The sequence below is a fragment of the Hyperolius riggenbachi genome, chromosome 3 (assembly GCF_040937935.1).
Source record: "Hyperolius riggenbachi isolate aHypRig1 chromosome 3, aHypRig1.pri, whole genome shotgun sequence".
In the NCBI taxonomy this organism is placed as follows: domain Eukaryota; kingdom Metazoa; phylum Chordata; class Amphibia; order Anura; family Hyperoliidae; genus Hyperolius; species Hyperolius riggenbachi.
In genome coordinates, this window is record NC_090648.1 from 376188144 (window position 1) to 376208734 (window position 20591).

Here is a 20591-nt window from a genome sequence, read left to right on the forward strand (position 1 = left end):
CTATCCTCATGCAGGACGGACACATGCCTATCCTGCTGCAGGATTGGTGCATGACTATCCTCCTGCAGGACAGACACATGACTATCCTGCTTCAGGACAGATGCATGACTATCCTCCTGCAGAATGGACTTATGACTATCCTCCTGCAGGACGGAGTTAAGACTATCCTCCTGCAGGACAGACACATGACTACCCCCCTGCAGGACAGACACATGACTATCCCCCTGCAGGACAGACACATGACTATCTCCCTGCAGGACAGACACATGACTATCCTGCTGCAGGACAGACACATGACTATCCTCCGGCAGGACGGACGCGTGACTATCCTCCTGCAGGATGGACCCATGCCTATCCTTCTGCAGGACTGGTGCATGACTATCCTCCTGCAGGACAGACACATGACTATCCTGCTTCAGGACAGGCGCATGACTATCCTCCTGCAGGAGGGACACATGGCTATCCTCCTGCAGAACAGACTTATGACTATCCTCCTGCAGGACGGACTTAAGACTATCCTCCTGCAGCACAGACACATGACTATCCTCCTGCAGCACAGACACATGACTATCCTCCTGCAGCACAGACACATGACTATCCTCCTGCAGCACAGACACATGACTGTCCTCCTGCAGGACAGACACATGACTATCCCCCTGCAGGACAGACACATGACTATCCTGCTGCAGGAGAGACACATGACTATCCTGCTACAGGAGAGATGCATGACTATCCTGCTGCAGGACGGACGCATGACTATCCTCCTGCAGGACGGAGGCATGACTATCCTCCTGCAGGACGGAGGCATGACTATCCTCCTGCAGGACGGAGGCATGACTATCCTCCTGCAGGACGGACGCATGACTATCCTCCTGCAGGACGGACGCATGACTATCCTCCTGCAGGACGGACGCATGACTATCCTCCTGCAGGACGGATGCATGACTATCCTTCTGCAGGACTGGTGCATGACTATCCTCCTGCAGGACAGACACATGACTATCCTGCTTCAGGACAGACGCATGACTATCCTCCTGCAGGAAGGACACATGGCTATCCTCCTGCTGGACGGACTTAAGACTATCCTCCTGCAGCACAGACACATGACTATCCTCCTGCAGCACAGACACATGACTATCCTCCTGCAGGACAGACACATGACTATCCCCCTGCAGGACAGACACATGACTATCCCCCTGCAGGACAGACACATGACTATCCCCCTGCAGGACAGACACATGACTATCCCCCTGCAGGACAGACACATGACTATCCTGCTGCAGGAGAGACACATGACTATCCTGGTGCAGGAGAGACACATGACTATCCTTCTGCAGGACGGACGCATAACTAGCCTGCTGCAGGACGGACGCATGACTATCCTCCTGCAGGACGGATGCATGACTATCCACCTGCAGGACGGACGCATGACGGACGCATGACTATCCTCCTGCAGGACGGATGCATGACTATCCTCCTGCAGGAGGGACATGTGACTATCCTCCTGTAGGGCGGACATGTGACTCTTCTTCTGCAGGACGGACGCATGACTATCCTCTTGCAGGATGGAGGCATGACTATCCTGCTGCAGGACAGACCCATGACTATCCTCCTGCAGGACGGACACGACTATTGTGCTGCAGGGCGGACACATGACTATACTGCTTTAGGACAGACACGTGACTATAATCCTGCAGGACGGACACATGACTATCCTGCTGGAGGATGGAAAAAGGACTATTGTCCAGCAGGACAGATACATGACAATCCTCCTGCAGGACAGACATGAAAATCCTCCTGCAGGATAAGACACATGACTACAAAGCAGCAGCACCATGTTTCCAGTTGCAGGGGATTATGGGAAATAATACAGAAGTGTCCGCTTTATCCTCCTGCTGGATAGTTATATAACTTCTTTCCAGTAACAATGGATTATGGAACAAAAAACAGAGGTGGGAGACTTGGGATTTATATAGCTCAGTGACCCCAGCTCCACTATACAGTGACCAGGCTCTGTGATACGCTGAGTGACTGACGACTTTTAGTTGTTAAAAATAAAAATGAATTTCTTGACTCTAAGAGGATTATCTCTGAATAATTAGACTTCACTGTATTTGCTTCAGCAGTTGACTCTAATTAAAGCTGACTGTAACTTATCTGCCTGTAGCTTCATTATTTTGCTGGTCTCACCATTTTTACTTATCATTAATGTGCTTATTGAACACTCTTTTGTCTCCTGCATGGCGCCTCGTGTCATCTCTCTGCAGCCTAACGACACTGACGTAAGTCTGCCATTGTTCTCACTCTCCATTCTGTGTGTCTTGCTGTGCTTCAGACAGTTATATTCGCCTGGAAAATGTGATGGAGAAAGTAGCCAATCAGCTCCTCAGACAGCAATGACATCACTGAAGGGCAAAGTCACCCATTCTGTGTTAAAATGCAATCCAGGGACACTTAACATTGAGTCTGTGAATCTGCACTTGTCACTTGAAATACTGTCTCAGAGTGGCCAGATCTCTTATGGAGTTGATTCACTGACACTTAGTGTGTTAGGGCATATTGTATTTTATGTATCTAGCGATTTAGTGTTATTTAAATTATTTTTCTTTGTCCATAAATTGTGCTAGCTGCATATGTGCAAAATTATGCATAGATTATCTGAATTATTCAGAACAGATGTGCTGTCAGCATTGCGTTTCACATACATGACTCAAGGGCTATCTGCAAGATACACGGGTTAACTAATAACACACAGCCAGCCAGAACATGTAACACATAAGGGTGCCCATACACTACACAATTTCTAATATATTAGGTAAATGATCAATATCTACCAGACTTAGCACCACTGTTCTCAGCAGAAATCTTGTCTAGTATCGATCTCATCTGGATAGCTGCTAGCACTATTGCTCAATGCAGCACAACGCTCTGCAAATATCCTCCACCCCTCTGTCCGCACTCACGCCAACATCGATCAGGAAAATATGACTGTCTAATCAGTATTCAGTCAATATATCCATCATAGTATTGGTCACAAATTTTATAATTTTAAGAAATTTTTATTATTATTTAGTATTTATATAGCACCGACAACTTATGCAGCGCTGTACAGAGTATATATTGTCTTGTCACTAACTGTCCCTCAGAGGAGCTCACAATCTAGTCCCTACCATAGTCATATGTCTATGTATGTATCGTGTAGTTCATGTATCGTAGTCTAGGGCCAATTTTTAGTGGAAAGCCAATTAACTTATCTGTATGGTTTTTGGGATGTGGTAGAAAACCGGAGTGCCCCCAGGAAACCCACACAGACACGGGGAGAACATAGAAACTCCTTGCAGATGTTGACTTGGCTGGGATTCAAACGGGGGACCCAGTGCTGCAAGGCGAGAGCGCTAACCACTATTGTTATTACTATCACTATTATACCATAACTATTGTTGGATTCAATAGGTATATTACATAGAACATCTAATCTATTAGGAATACTGAGTCGAGTATGGGTACCTTTGCACTGTTTGCAACTGTTTCTTTATTTCCTGTAATTAAATTAAAAAATAGCATGTAGTTCATTAGCATACTTGCTTCAATATACCTGCCAAGCCCTGAGGCACAGAAGATGGTAAAAAGCTGTAAGAGTGCTTGTTAATAATGGGCTTGAGAGTTATTTGACACCCCCTTGCCCTTTTGGGGTATCTGGTAAGTGGTTAAGGGGTTAATAGTGCTTTCTAAATTATCATAGCAAAGTGATCAGATAAGCATCCTCGGGCTCTCTTCCCACTTGTTCCAGACCACGTGTGACGAGTAGGAGCCTGTGGTCCAGCTGTAGCCTGGGGCAGAATGCATCGGTGTGCCTGGGATTTTCGCAGACTGCACAGAAGTGCAGTCTGCTTACTGCTTCGGATCCCATGGATCCAATGCAGCATTACAAGTGTGAACGGATCCTATTTATAAAATAGGATGTGTTCACTGTGGATCAGGGAACGGACAAAAAAGTCTGTTTTTTCTTCTCAAGTGGGAACAGAGCTTTACTCTAGCCAAGGAGTACAGGGCCTTGTACCCAATGGCCACAGGTGAAAGGGTAATAAACACACAGGCCTCAATTCACGGAGCATTATCAAACGTTTATCAAACACTTTATCAAACGTTTGATAATTTACCTCATGGGTAAAATCTCAGTTTGAATTCACTAAGGTGTTATATATTTGTTGAACGTTTTATCGGTAAAATATTCGATAAATATATAACACCTTAGTGAATATAAAATGAGATTTTACCCATGAGGTAAATTATCAAACGTTTGATAAAGTGTTTGTTAAACGTTTGATAATGCTCCGTGAATTGAGGCCACAGTGATGTCAATGACATAACCCTAGTTGTGTGTATAAATATACAGTACATGCAGTCAATGCTATTACAACAGCCAAAGGCCAGAGCTCAGACAGAAGAAGCTGGGAGGTCCTTCCGGAGAGAAGACTGCGTTTTCAGAAGGAAGCAGAGACCATGCACAGCTTGAACTAGGCGTGTCCAGCCTTAAAGGGGCAGTTTAGTGAAAATTATTATTTACCATTAATCACATATCAGTTATTTAATATGGATAGCATATGTTTCTCCATAGACCTTGTGTAAAAAAAAGTAGATGATATCAGTAAGTCTGCTTTCGCAGAGAGCGGAGCTGCTTCATTAGCATACTAAGTGACGGACTTCCCTGATAGTAGACACTGCAGCTGATTATAACGCTGACTCACACACTACAGAGAGCCATGCTGTTCTCTGTAACTAGCTAAGTAAATAGATAAAACAGGCTGCTAATTAGTTACCTACTTAGCAGCCTGTTTGTTTATTTACTTAGCTAGTTACAAGCAAGAACAGCAGCTCTCTGTAGTGTGTGAGTCAGGGTTATAATCAGCTGCAGTGTCTGCTATCAGTGAAGTCCATCACTTAGTATGCTAATGAAGCACCTCAGCTCTCTGCGAAAGCAGAATTACTGATATCATCTACTTTTTTTATCACAAGGTCTATGGAGAAACATATTTTCTCCATATTATATAACTGATATGTGATTAATGGTAAATAATAATTTTCACTAAACTGCCCCTTTAAGTGAAGTATGACTGCTCCCCATTACAGATCAAAGTAACAGCACCCAGTAACAGATATAATCCTATGAGAGACCCCAATAACAGACAAAGAAAAGGACACCAAGAGCCCAATATAGTGTAGTAAGTATTGACACCAGATTATAGGTAATCGCAAAGAAATAATACTCACAAACCAGGGTTACCACAAAGGCAACCACTGTGATGGCAGGTGGGGAGATTATACCTGACCCCACTCAGGTTAAGAAGACGCTCTCTGTAGATTGGTAGGATGGGGCAACACCCTTCCACCGAGGTTGGACTAGAGTACTAGACAATATACTAGGCTGTATAACAGATGCGCCAAAGTAGTATAAAAACAGTTTAAAAAGAGAAGGTGGTGGTGGATTTACCGAGGTGCTTGATTCTTTTAATGACCCTATATGCCATTACTCCGTTGTTATCTTTTGATGAAGAGGGATTAAACCTGCAAAACGTGTTGCACTTTTATAGTAAACAACAATTTATTCACAATACACCAAACCAACAATTGTTGGTGTCTTCTTGGAGGAGGTAAGTCCACCACTACCTCCTCTTTTTACACTGCCAATAACAGACAGGCTTTTCCCCCGACCCCAGTTCCAGGTGCCACATGACGAACCCCAGTAACAGACAGCTCCCCAGTGACAGCCCCTTAGGAATAGTTCAGACCTGCTCTGCCAACCCCCCCCCCCCCCCCAAAACCCCCCGCATTACTGTCAATATGGCTGGGGTAGGGCGGCAACACTTGCTTACCGATAACATTTTAGCCAAGTCAGTGTTCATAATAAACTCCCTGGTTTCAGCTCTGCTGCAGTAGCTAGCCCATTCCCAATATATTGGCACTTATGGCAGGAGCCATGCTGTGCCACACCCTAGATACGCCTCTGTAATAAGCTGCTCAGGTCAATTGTGGATTTTAATCATGGATTTCTGCTAAGATTGGCAATCAAAGAAAGTTGCAGTTCAGTGTAAAAGTGTCACTCACTTAAAGTAAACCTGAACTGAAAATAAATTTATGAGATAATTCCTTTGCATATACAGTATACTACTAATGACAAATAGAACATTAATAACAGAACAGAGTCTCATATTTTTATTTTCAGTGTAAGGGTTCTAAATCGCAGCAATGATAGTCGCATACATGGCAGTTTTGCCGCATGGTCATTTTGGCGCAGGGTCAGGGGATGTTAACTACTATTCCCCCTCGGAGTAGTAGCATCTCGGAGGGAGAAGTAATGCAGATTCTGGTAATCACTGGATCCATGAACTTACCCATGCACGGGGAGCAGACTATTGCATTACTGCTATAGCCATGCCAAGCTTCAGGGCTATGCGTCGCTTGGCGGGCACCAAAAAGCCCTGCCCCTATGTTATTCTGATGTAAATTCTTCATTCAGCTGCAAAACAACATATATGCATATATACGCCTTCAAATAGTGTACCCATAAAGTGCTAAGTGCAATCATCCTTGGAGAGTATTTGCCCACGTCTCCACTCCCTACCGGGTTTTGTCAAAAGACGTTATCAGGCTTTCGCCAAAACCTGGTAGGGATTGGAGACGTGGGCAATACTCTCCAAGAACAATTGCACTTAGCACTTTATGTGCGCATTATTTGAAGGTGTATATATGCATCTGGGTCCTGTGTGTAAGGACCCAGATTGTGAGTATCTGTTACCTATTGTTTTAAAGTAGATGTTTATTGGATTAAAATTAGAGTATATTGTCTTAAAGGGAATGTCCAAGCAAAATAAAAAAATGAGTTTCATTTACCTGGGGCTTCTACCAGCCCCATGCAGCCATCCTGTGCCCTCGTAGTCAGTCACTGCTGCTCCAGTCCCCCACTGGCAGCTTGCCGACCTCGGAGGTCGGCGGGACGCATTGCGTACATTTTTACGCATTCCCGCTAGTGCAGGAACATTAACACATGCATTTTTACGCATTACTGGTCCAATGCGTAAAAATGTACGCATTAAACCAGTAAAGCGTAAAAATGTATGTGTTATTGTTCCTGTACTAGCGGGAATGCGTAAAAATGTACGCAATGCGTCCCGCCGACCTCCTAGGTCGGCATGCTGCCAGCGGGGGAACTGGAGCAGCAGTGAGTGACTACGAGGGCACAGGATGGCTGCATGGGGCTGGGAGAATCCCCAGGTAAATGAAACTCATTTTTTTATTTTGCTTGAACCTTCCCTTTAAGAGGCCAACATTGCCTTTCTTACCAGCAGATGGAGCTCCAAGCAACCATTATTTAAAATGTAAATATCTAATGTCTTACCATATGTGCCTCTAGTTAATAAAAATGATACATAAAAATAAGGGGTTTTTTTTTGTACTAAAAGCTTGGTGGATGAGCTTTTTGTCCCTAGGCTTTTACAAAGGACTAGGGGACATGATCTGTGCTTGGAGGAAAAACATTTTTGCCATTTATTTAGGAAAGGGTTCTTTACACTTAGAGTGATTAAAATGTGGAAGGATTTGCCACAGGAAGTAGTTATGACGAATTCTATATCTGCGTTTAAAGTGACACCTAAGCAAAAAAAAAAAAACTCATGATATAATAAATTGGTTGTGTAAAATGGATAATTAATAGAACATTAGTAGCAAAGAAAATAGTGTCATATTTTTATTTTCATGTATATATCTTTTTTTATAACATTGCATCATTCTCTAATAATTGCAGTTTCCACAATACACTCAGCATTTTAAATGATTTCACATAGCAGGCTATTGACTCATTGAACTTTTCTCTGCAGAAAAATCATAAACAAAGAAGAAACAATGAGACAGTTGAGATAAGAGCTTCAAAAGACAGTGCTGTCTACAACTTTACAAAGTCTCAGAGCTCAAAGAAGCTCTTTTGTATAGATAACACCCGGAGTTTCTTAACTCTTCCTGTACTGGAAACAATATGAGACTCATATCTGTGTCAATAATGTTTTATTTAACAGTACTACACATACAAATCATTATATCATACGTTTATTTTCACTTCAGATTCCCTTTAAAGGGGGCTTAGATGCTTTCCTTGCGTTGAAAGACACCCATCGCTATAATTACTAGGTAATGCCCGGTGGTGTTGATCCAGGGATTTTATTTGACTGCCATCTGGAGTCAGGAAGGGATTTTTTCCCTTTTGGGGCTAATTGGACCATGCATTGTAAGGGTTTTTCGCCTTCTTCTGGATCAACGGGGATATGTGAAGATGCAGGCTGGTGTTGTACTGTATTTTCTGGTTGAACTCGATGGACATATGTCTTTTTTTAACCGAAATAACTACCGGTATGTAACAATAAATAAGTACATTTACTTTAGTAAATCAAAAACACGGTTTGTCCTCAATTTCTGTTTGCTTGTTACAAGTTGTATCTTGCAAGTTTCCAGGCTAGGAGAGGTCTCTTACATATTCATGGAAACATTGAGTTGTTAATGTCATACTGATTTACATATTGTAATATCTGACGAATTGTCATTGTCTTCTGCAGTGCGACGATGTGGACGGAATGTGTCCAATGAGCTGTGAGGATCAGGTAAGGCACAGCCTGACATACAGCCATGGCTCATTAATATTCTTTCATATGTACAGTACATTAGTTTAGATTATTTGGGGAACCAGGCAGAAGATTAAATTAAACCTAGCAGAGGCCCAACATTTATGAGGTGCCAATCTTCCTTCTGTCAGCTAGAGACATAACTGGAGCCATTTTTTTATCCAGAGCTTAGGCTATAGGATAGAGCCCACCAAACTCTTCATTGTAACGCAGTGGGAGTAGTTACAAGGCCCTGGTCCCCAGTGCAAATATTATGCCAACTCCCCTGAAAAGTCCCAAAACTTGTGCTAGCAGTGTCTTCACCTCTGCATTCCCTATTCCTACGCCACTGGTCTAGTGATGTACCACAGCATTGGTGACATCATTGATCACAATTGCTGGCTAAGGTATATTTGCAAAAAGCAAACCTCCACCAAAACCAGTTTGTCTTAGTTGTTAGTAATAGAAGGAAAGGCTTAGTTGTTAGTAATACAAGGAAAAGCCTGTTTTCCAAACAGGCCTTGGTGTTTTCTGTAACTGAAGCACAGAGGGACCCTGTGTCGCACCCACCCACACTTCCAGAGCTCTGTACTAAGCTTTCCCGTATCTCTGAGCACTCTCCATGTGCACCAATAGTGAGGCCACTAGAGAACAGCAACACCAGTATTATAGTATCAGTATTCTGGTACTGCCTATTCAATGCAGTATATATATGTATGTGTATGTCAGAAAGAGGAACCAAGATTGCCAGCAATGTATGACTCCAGGACGAAGGTCCGTTCTGCTTCGCTCCTTCCGAAGCAAAAAAATTAAACGTGAATGAGGTTGTTTTACTATGTCAGATGTCTATCAAAAATGACAGTCAACCTTCTGTTTTTTTATACAGGCTATAAACTGCTTCCTAATAGACAACAATGGCTTTATTGTGGTGTCTAGGGACCCTGATGAGGTGAGTGCTGGGGTGGGAGACTAGTAGCTGAAACATGGGCTAGTGTTGAATAAGGGGTGAGGTGCTGGGGGGGGGGCACAGGGTCTATATGCCTGCCTGTCATAACACCTCTCTGTATCTCTAGTTTTACCTCACAAGATGATACAAACTGATTTCCACATTTTTGTATACTATTTTCCACAATCCTTTATGCCCATCAATAAAAACATTGTTAATAGCAATAATAGTATTATAGGTTCATCCTTTCTCACGGTCCCTGATTCCCCTTATGGTCAGCATGCGCCCTGAAAGTGAGAGATATGGAGGCTACAATATTTATTTCCTTTTAAACGAAATATATTGCCTATTTGTCCCTGCTGTTCTTAAACCTCCAGTACTTAGAGGTGTAAATTCAGGTAATACTGATTCCATAAAGGTTTGCAGGATAACCAGGCAACTGTCATTATTAAAAAGAATATGTATATATGGGCATCCTCCCTATCCCTTTCCTCTACAGGGTGACTTAAAAGGACCACTGTACTTATGCATATGTTTGTCTCCAAATGTAGACCAAGAAAGTAGTTTGGACCTTCTACATGGGAAGCTTGACTACAGAGATTTGGCAGCTGTAGACTAATGTACTTCCAATCCACAGTGGCATTTGTAAACAATAGTGATGTCATCTCCTTTCTGTCAAGAAGCCAGGAGGCTAGCAATACGCAACCTGATTTTTCTGCTCAGTTCCCAGCCAGATATTTTTGCTTTAATGTGCCGTTCATCTATTGCTCTAACATACCTGATTGATTCCCTTTCATTTGAGTTTATTGCAGTTTATTGATCAAAAGTCTGATCGGACACATTGGAAAAACAATGTGGCTGGGACAGGAGCTGCAGGAGATGCACTTTTGGCCCATAGCATTACACTGCCTGTAGAATAAAATACAAAGCCTTCTCAATAGAGTTCTGGTGAAATGTGTTAAAAAGGAACTCCAATGAAAATAATGTAATTAAATAATTTATACATAATTATTGTAAAAATGAAGCACTTTTTTTAGTCAGTGTTTGCCCATTGTAAAATCTTTTAAATCCCCAATTTACATTCTGACATTTATTACATGGTGACATTTTTACTGTTGGCAGGTGATGTAGCTGCTGCATGCTTTTTTGGCAGTTGGAAACAGCTGTAAACAGCTATTTCCCACAATGCAGCAAGGTTCCCAGACAGGAAACTGCCAGGAGTGCGTACTCAAGAGTTTCTTTGTGGGAGGGGTTTCACCACAATATCAGTCGTAGGCCTCTTGCACACTGCAAGGGATTCCGATTCAGATTCCGCTTTTTAATCAGTTTTTACATCCGATTCCGATTCCGATTTGCAGTTTGCTCCCTGCACACTGCAAATCGGAATCTGAATCGGAGGTAAAAACAGATTAAAAAGCGGAATCTGAATCGGAATCCCTTGCAGTGTGCAAGAGGCCATACAGTGCCCCCTGATGGTCTGTTTGTGAAAAGGAATAGATTTCTCATGTAAAAGGGGGTATCAGCTACTGATTGGGATAAAGTTAAAATCTTGGTCGCAGTTTCTCTTTAAGATGAAGCATGCCATATTGCATAGAGATTGGATTGGCATATCTGGTCATAATAAACCCATATATGGCTAGCTTTAATTGTGTGAGATTGCTGTGCACTTTATTAGCAGAGAGTGTGACTGTTTTTTTGTGGGCAGTACTGTTATTAGCAGTAGTCCATTGAGTGGACATATTCTGTGTATTGTGATGAGCCAGTAAAGTCTGCTGTGCTGTGGCCTCTAACAGTGGATGGGATAAATAGACTTCAAGGACTCTGATATAATGAGTTGCTGATGTACCATCTGTACCCCAGTCTGTTGTCCATTAAAAATCCATTAACTTCCGACTTGTAGAACACCTATCCAGAGGTGATCAACTGGCTCTTACCTGATGCTTCTTCCCCTCCACCCTCTGTATTCTTTTCTTTTTCTATTTCATTCTCTAATTTTCTCTCTCCTGCACTTCATTTTCTGTTTCCCCATGTCTCCCTCCTTCTCACCCTCTATTTAACCTCTCTTTGCCTCACATTTCATTTCTTCATTCAACAACCCCCTCTGTTTCCCCCACTTTCTTTATTTTCTTCCCACAGACAGGGGTTTTTCTGGGTGAGGTGGATGGCTCTCTGATGTCACAACTCCTGCACATGGGTGTCTTCAGGCAGTAAGTACCACACCACACTGCATTTCACACTATCCCAGATTACCCGTTGTGGCTGTATGGGGCAGTGGTTCTCAATCTGTCCCAGAATACCAGTTGTGGCTGTATGGGGCAGTGGTTCTCAATCTGTCCCAGAATACCAGTTGTGGCTGTATGGGGCAGTGGTTCTCACACTATCCCGGGAATACCAGTTGTGGCTGTATGGGGCAGTGGTTCTCACACTATCCCAGAATACCAGTTGTGGCTGTATGGGGCAGTGGTTCTCACATTATCCCGGGAATACCAGTTGTGGCTGTATGGGGCAGTGGTTCTCACACTATCCCGAGAATACCAGTTGTGGCTGTATGGGGCAGGGGTTTTCACACTATCTCAGAATACCAGTTGTGGCTGTATGGGGCAGTGGTTCTCACACTATCCCAGGAATACCAGTTATGGCTGTATGGGGCAGGGGTTCTCACACTATCCCGGGAATACCAGTTGTGGCTGTATGGGGCAGTGGTTCTCACATTATCCCGGGAATACCAGTTGTGGCTGTATGGGGCAGTGGTTCTCACACTATCCCGAGAATACCAGTTGTGGCTGTATGGGGCAGGGGTTCTCACACTATCCCAGGAATACCAGTTATGGCTGTATGGGGCAGGGGTTCTCACACTATCCCAGGAATACCAGTTATGGCTGTATGGGGCAGGGGTTCTCACACTATCCCAGGAATACCAGTTGTGGCTGTATGGGGCAGTGGTTCTCACACTATCCCAGAATACCAGTTGTGGCTGTATGGGGCAGTGGTTCTCACATTATCCCGGGAATACCAGTTGTGGCTGTATGGGGCAGTGGTTCTCACACTATCCCGAGAATACCAGTTGTGGCTGTATGGGGCAGGGGTTCTCACACTATCTCAGAATACCAGTTGTGGCTGTATGGGGCAGTGGTTCTCACACTATCCCAGGAATACCAGTTATGGCTGTATGGGGCAGGGGTTCTCACACTATCCCGGGAATACCAGTTGTGGCTGTATGGGGCAGTGGTTCTCAATCTGTCCCAGAATACCAGTTGTGGCTGTATGGGGCAGGGGTTCTCACACTATCCCAGGAATACCAGTTGTGGCTGTATGGGGCAGTGGTTCTCACACTATCCCTGGAATTCCCGTTATAGCTGTATGGGGCAGTGGTTCTCACACTATCCCAGGAATACCAGTTATGGCTGTATGGGGCAGGGGTTCTCACACTATCCCAGGAATACCAGTTGTGGCTGTATGGGGCAGTGGTTCTCACACTATCCCAGAATACCAGTTGTGGCTGTATGGGGCAGTGGTTCTCACATTATCCCAGGAATACCAGTTGTGGCTGTATGGGGCAGTGGTTCTCACACTATCCCAGAATACCAGTTGTGGCTGTATGGGGCAGTGGTTCTCACACTATCCCAGAATACCAGTTGTGGCTGTATGGGGCAGTAGTTCTCACACTATGCCGAGAATACCACTTGTGGCTGTATGGGGCAGTGGTTCTCACACTATGCCGAGAATACCAGTTATGGCTGTATGGGGCAGTGGTTCTCACACTATCCCAGAATACAAGACTATATATACTCTGTACAGCGCTGCGGAAGATGTCGGCGCTATATAAATACTAAATAATAATAATAATAATAAGAAGAAGAAGGGGCAGTGGTTCTCACATTATCCCAGAATACCATGTGTTGCTGTATGGAGCAGTGGTTCTCACACTATCCCAAGAATACCAGTTGTGGCTGTATGGGGCAGGGGTTCTCACACTATCCCTGGAATACCAGTTATAGCTGTATGGGGCAGTGGTCCTCACATTATCCCAGAATACCATGTGTTGCTGTATAGGGCAGGGGTTCTCACACTATCCCAAGAATGCCAGTTATGGCTGTATGGGGCAGGGGTTCTCACACTATCCCTGGAATACCAGTTATAGCTATATGGGGCAGTGGTTCTCACATTATCCCAGAATACCATGTGTTGCTGTATGGGGCAGTGGTTCTCACACTATCCCAAGAATACCAGTTGTGGCTGTATGGGGCAGGGGTTCTCACACTATCCCAGAATACTAGTTGTGGCTGTATGGGGCAGTGGCTACCACACTATCCCAAGAATACCAGTTATGGCTGTATGGGGCAGGGGTTCTCACACTATCCCTGGAATACCCGTTATAGCTGTATGGGGCAGTGGTTCTCACATTATCCCAGAATACCATGTGTTGCTGTATGGAGCAGTGGTTCTCACACTATCCCAAGAATACCAGTTGTGGCTGTATGGGGCAGGGGTTCTCACACTATCCCAGAATACTAGTTGTGGCTGTATGGGGCAGTGGCTACCACACTATCCCAAGAATACCAGTTATAGCTGTATGGGGCAGGGGTTCTCACACTATCCCTGGAATACCCGTTATAGCTGTATGGGGCAGTGGTTCTCACATTATCCCAGAATACCATGTGTTGCTGTATGGAGCAGTGGTTCTCACACTATCCCAAGAATACCAGTTGTGGCTGTATGGGGCAGGGGTTCTCACACTGTCCCTGGAATATCAGCTATAGCTGTATAGGGCAGGGGTTCTCACACTATCCCAGAATACTAGTTGTGGCTGTATGGGGCAGTGGCTACCACACTATCCCAAGAATACCAGTTATGGCTGTATGGGGCAGGGGTTCTCACACTATCCCTGGAATACCAGTTATAGCTGTATGGGGCAGTGGTTCTCACATTATCCCAGAATACCATGTGTTGCTGTATGGAGCAGTGGTTCTCACACTATCCCAAGAATACCAGTTATGGCTGTATGGGGCAGGGGTTCTCACACTATCCCAGGAATACCAGTTATAGCTGTATGGGGCAGTGGTTCTCACATTATCCCAGAATACCATGTGTTGCTGTATGGAGCAGTGGTTCTCACACTATCCCAAGAATACCAGTTATGGCTGTATGGGGCAGGGGTTCTCACACTATCCCAGGAATACCAGTTATAGCTGTATGGGGCAGTGGTTCTCACATTATCCCAGAATACCATGTGTTGCTGTATGGAGCAGTGGTTCTCACACTATCCCAAGAATACCAGTTATGGTTGTATGGGGCAGGGGTTCTCACACTGTCCCTGGAATATCAGCTATAGCTGTATAGGGCAGGGGTTCTCACACTATCCCAGAATACTAGTTGTGGCTGTATGGGGCAGTGGCTACCACACTATCCCAAGAATACCAGCTATGGCTGTATGGGGCAGAGGTTCTCACATTATCCCAGAATACCAGTTGTGGCTGACTTTTTTAGTAATTGATAAAGATTTTTACAGGTGTGATAGAAGTCCGGTAATTTACAGAAAAAGACCTGTGCAGTTACATGCCGTTCTCCCACTGACTGCATTACAATAGTAAAATTGATAAGTACACTGTAGAAATGCTTTACACTCGGCACTCAGGTGCATCTGCTGGGGGAAGGGGTAAAACGTATCGCACCTGTAAAGATAACGTGCTTAAGCACCAATATTGCACCTGTATGGCAGCCTTAGTGAAAAAGCCAGGTGACGTGCAGCCGGAAACATAAGAGAGAAAAACACTAGGTAAAGTAACTGTACACTGAGGCAGACCGGGAACTGTCACCATATATGCTTTATTTCCTCTGTGGCCATACAATTGAAATATCTTCGCGTTTTGTAATACAACACATATGCCATACATAGAAAAGAAACGATCAAACCTTATGGAGTCTGGTGCTGGAGTGCTGGGGGTGATGGTGACCAGGGTAGAAAGGACGGCACAACAGCCGTTTCACGCCTGACTGGCGCTTGCTCACGTGTGTGTCCTGTACAAGGCCCAAGTACCATTGTACAGGACACACACGTGAGCAAGCGCCAGTCAGGCGTGAAACGGCTGTTGTGCCGTCTTTTCTACCCTGGTCACCATCACCCCCAGCACTCCAGCACCAGACTCCATAAGGTTTGATTGTTTCTTTTCTATGTATGGCATATGTGTTATATCACAAAACACGAAGATATTTCAATTGTATGGCCACAGAGGAAATAAAGCATATATGGTGACAGTGCCCGGTCTGCCTCAGTGTACAGTGAATAGTAAAATTGATCCCCATAATCCCTTTAGATGTACATGTTAAAGTAACGTTTGTTTTACTCCCTCTGAATCGGTCTATTTCTCCTTTATTAAAATTTTATTTAATAGCCACAGTTCAGATGAACTTCCAAGAAACATCAAACATGCAGTGCTTAGAAGATTTCCCCACTAGCTCCTCTGCATCTTCAAACAGTAACCTAAACGTTTAAACGTCTGAAGGGCTGCAGGGGAGGTCTCCTTTGTGCCGCTCTCACCTCTGCTGCCTGGGGGGTTGAGATGTTTGACCCTTCCGTGAACATGTTGCAGCATATCAGAGGGAGAGAACATGTTGCAGGGGACAGAAGCTGTAACTGTTGGCTTTCTGCTCCTGTCAGTCATGGGCTATCATGGGAAATCACACTCTTAAGGCATGCGGAACTTGTTTTTTGACACAAAAGAGCTTCCGGTAATTACCCAACTTTGTTACTGGGCTTTACTGCATGTTTTAATCTTTATGAATTTACATTTTACTTACCTGTCTTCCCACACAAGTCGGTAATTTACCTCACTGGTCTGTAATTTTAGCTTGCCATGGGGTAACAGCCTTGATGAATTGACATTTTCCTAAATGTTCAGTAAAAATCAGCAATAATGTGATCATGTGGCACGGCACCCTCCTGTTTTAGCTTATGCGTGAAGCAGGAGTAAGACCTGATTATATAACTAAATCAGGGACTTGCAAATCAATCAACTGATCAGTTTTCTCATTGATTTTCCCTAGAAGATAACTGATCATCACTACTAATTCCATGTCTGGTTCTTCTGTTTTAGGGTGACTCTGTACGATTACCAGGCCATGTGTAAACATCAGTATCACCACCACAGTGGAGGCCGTACTCTGCTCAACGTAAGATCACTGTGGGTTACTTCTTCAAAAGATGACCACTCATATGTCAAACTGCAAGGGAAATGGTTCAGGAAAACATGGATAACCAAATGCTGTGGCTGGCAGGGAATCCTGGGACTTGAAGTACTCTATCTGTTTGGGAAGGGGAAAGTAGCAGTTTTGTTGTACTAATATGTGGATAAATTACATAAAAAAAGCTTCCCCCTTCACTCAGGACACAAATAAAAGGAAACTAAAGTGCCTAGCATTCCTTCAGTCCACTGTGCCACCACACAGTAAAAAAATCTGAATAGAAAAATGGTTGCTTTCATCCAGTGGTTAATTTAACCCAAATGCATTTACATATCTTCAGCAGTAATGCCATCATAACATCTATAATTACCAGCATATGGAGAAGGAGGTTGTGGGTCTGACAATTGTTTTGAACTGATGCCAGGATATAGCTTGTCTCTAGAACTTAGGTGGGGTTATTTGAAATCCAAGTCCCTCCCATAAACCAAAATGGGCCAACTGGGCTCCACCATTCTGCCAGGACTGACGCGTGCACATCACCACTGTGCATACACACATCAGGCAAGCAAATAGCTATCATCTCCGCATAACCCATGCACACATCATTACATACGCGCACAAGACGTAATTATTATTATTGATTTATATAGCGCCAGCATCTTCTGGAGCTCTGTACAACATAATACAAGGTATAACAATGCAAAAAAACAAACAATACAATAGTTAACAATACAAGACAATGGTGGGTTACAGCTGATGCTATGAACCATTAACTACAAAATTTTACATTGGGGATGGGAGATACGTACACATATTACACACAGCATTGGTTGTCAGTAGACCAAGGACTCGTGGCTGCCCAGATCCATGTATAGAACTTGCTCCCCGCTATGGAGACCCCTACCGGTCTTTGAAGCCCAAAAAAATTGTCAGACCCACACAACCTCTGTCTCCATGTGCTGGCTATTCCTTGAATGGATGTAATGACGTGATTGTTGCTGAAAATATGTAAGTGCATTTGGATTCAATTGCACTACAGTGGCACCTGTGCCCATGTGCCCATTTTCTACAAACTGTTTATTGCACCAGTGTCAAAGTAAGTGAAGTGAGGAGCACCTTAGCAAAAGCAGTGCCTCTTGGGACAAATGCAATAGAAGAAATGGATGGGTCGGCACCGCCAAGTAGTATATATAGCTCTTTTATTAGGTCACATAACAGCAGTGACAGACGCTGTTTCGGGCTAACCAGCCCTTTATCAAACTGCTCACAAGCAGTTTGATAAAGGGCTGGTTAGCTCGAAACAGCGTCTGTCACTGCTGTTATGTGACCTAATAAAAGAGCTATATATACTACTTGGTGGTGCCGACCCATCCATTTCTTCTATTGCACCAGTGTGACATTGGCTACAATCAGGCATTATATTTTCATTAACAATCAGGCATTATATTGTCATTAAAAATAGCAGATCAAGGGTAAACCGTTGTCTTCAAATAGTCAGAAAAATAAATATGTATGCTCTGATAATTGTCAGCCCACTTCTAGTTTGTAGCCCTGCAAGACTCATAATACTGTATAAACCCTGCAAATAATTCTCCTAACATGCAAATCTCCACTGACCTCAATTACAGGTAGCCTATCTAAGGCCTGGTGCACACCAAAACACGCTAGCAGATCCGCAAAATGCTAGCAGATTTTGAAACGCTTTTTCTTCTTTTTCTGTAGCGTTTCACCTAGCATTTTGCGGTCTTGGGTAGCGTCTTTGGTGTAGTAGATTTCATATATTGTTACAGTAAAGCTGTTACTGAACAGCTTCTGTAACAAAAACGCCTGCAAAACCGCTCTGAACTGCTGTTTTTCAGAGCGGTTTGCGTTTTTCCTAGACTTTACATTGGAGGCAGAAACGCCTCCGCAATCCAAAAAATGCCTCACCCCGGGAGTATGCGTTTCAGCAAAACGCCTCCCGCTCTGGTGTGAACCACCCCATTGAGATACATTGCCCAAGCGTATCCGCAGCTGCAAGCGGCTGCAGAAACGCTCAAAAAGCCGCTCGGTGTGCCCCAGCCCTAAGTGTCTCGCTGCTAGATAAAGGACACTATGCTATATTTATTTCATTGTAACCAATTTGCCTGGCATCCTGCTGATGTCTTTGGCTGCAGCAGTGTCTGGATCACACGCCTGAAACAAGCATGCGGCTAACCCAGTCAGAGACATCTCATCTGCATGCTTGTTCAGGGTCTATTGATAAAAATATTAGAGGCAGAGGATCAGCTAGACAGTCAGGCAATGTGCATTGTTTAAAAAGAAATAAATATATCAACCTCCATATCCTTCTCAATTCAGATGTCCTTTAACTACCTGGAGACCGCTCCACGCCCATGGGCGTGGCTGCGGCGGCAGCCCCAGGACCGCCTAACGCCGATTGGTGTCCTGGGGCTGCATTTTGCAGGAGATCGCGCGCCGGCTGCGCGCGCATCTCCTGCTCGGGGGGGCGGAGCTCCGCCCCACCTTCAGTCTCCGAGCGGCTATTGGCGCTCGGGAGACTGTTAGACAGCGAGACCGCTATCAGCAGCGCTGTACTGGGGACAGCCGTGTAACACGATCAGCAGCCGATCGCCGTGATTGGGGGGGGGGGGGGGGATTGAAAAATAAATAAATACAAAAAAACAGTAAAAAAATAAATAAGTATTTATTTAAAAAAAAATAAACAACTTGGGAGTGATCAGACCCCACCAACAGAGAGCTCTGTTGGTGGGGGGAAAGGGGGGGGGGGGGCAATCACTCGTGTGCTGTGTTGTGCGGCCCTGCAGCTGGGCCTTAAAGCTGCAGTGGCCATTTTAGAGAAAATATGCCTGGTCTTTAGAGGGGTTTACCACTGTGGTCCTCAAGTGGTTAAAACAAAACCTGAAGTGAGAAATTAAGGGAAGGCTCTACAATAGTATAGACTATAGAGCCTTTCCGTTCCTCTGCCGGGGAACTAGGAAAATTCTGAATAATGAACATGGCTTCTGGTTAAATGGGTGCTTGAAGCTTTGATTTGCTAGTCCCTCCCATCTTCTGCATCCTGGTTGGGATTAATTAGCAAATATATTTTTTTTGCTCATTACTAAATATTGCTTATTGCTGCTCCTTAGCATTCATCTCTTGCTTTTGTCTTCCAGCCTCTCTTTGCATTGATATCCGCTGCCCAATGGCTCCTCAGCAACCTCGTCCTGTAAGTGTCTCTGCCCCTTCAACAAGGCCCCAGTGAAGGGGTGACTTTCACTGATAAGACATAGAACATTTATATTGTGCTTTTCTCCAAGCAGACTCAAAGTGCCAGAGCTGCAGCCACAAGGGTGTGCTTAGTAGGCAGTAGCAGTGTTAGAGTCTTGCCCAAGGTCTCCTCATTGAATAGGTGCTGGCTTACTGAACAGGAAGAGCCAAAATTCATACCCTGATCTCCTGCATCAGAGGCAGAGCCCTTAACAAGTGCATTATCCAGCCTTTGCTGGGCTATTATTTTATTCTATCAGGGAGGGGCATGCTACTGTTGGGCTGTGTTATAGTTGCAGCGTTTGGGTCCCAATGGAGGTTGGGTGGGGAGATCAGCGGTAGTTTAAGCTTTCATACTTCCCTAAACCAAGTCATTGTCTGAGGATGCTGCAAAGGCTAATAGACAATACGTTCAGACGAGGACATTTCTGGTCATTTTGGTGCCCAAAACAAGGCATGTGTTGCCTCTCCTATTCTTATGCATAAGAAGATTTGATAGGTTATAAACAGAAATTATGTTGTTTCTCACAAGTCTATAAAGGATACACAAATTATTAGCAGGC

The 20591-nt window shown here is 44.3% G+C and overlaps 1 protein-coding gene across 10 annotated transcripts in view; it reads left to right on the top strand.

The window, feature by feature from the left end:
• The window catches only part of CACNA2D4 (calcium voltage-gated channel auxiliary subunit alpha2delta 4), a 394977-nt gene that overhangs the window by 355307 nt on the left and 19079 nt on the right, over window positions 1-20591 (top strand). For 6 of the 10 annotated variants that reach the window (XM_068277214.1, XM_068277216.1, XM_068277219.1 and 3 more), the window contains 6 exons: window positions 2268-2282; window positions 8604-8648; window positions 9535-9597; window positions 11731-11801; window positions 16689-16764; window positions 19935-19987. In XM_068277214.1, the coding sequence (XP_068133315.1) occupies window positions 2268-2282; window positions 8604-8648; window positions 9535-9597; window positions 11731-11801; window positions 16689-16764; window positions 19935-19987 (323 nt within the window). Of the gene's footprint in view, window positions 1-2267; window positions 2283-8603; window positions 8649-9534; window positions 9598-11730; window positions 11802-16688; window positions 16765-19934; window positions 19988-20591 lie in introns of those variants that run through there. The other 4 variants (XM_068277215.1, XM_068277220.1, XM_068277223.1 and 1 more) reach the window with 2 other exon arrangements.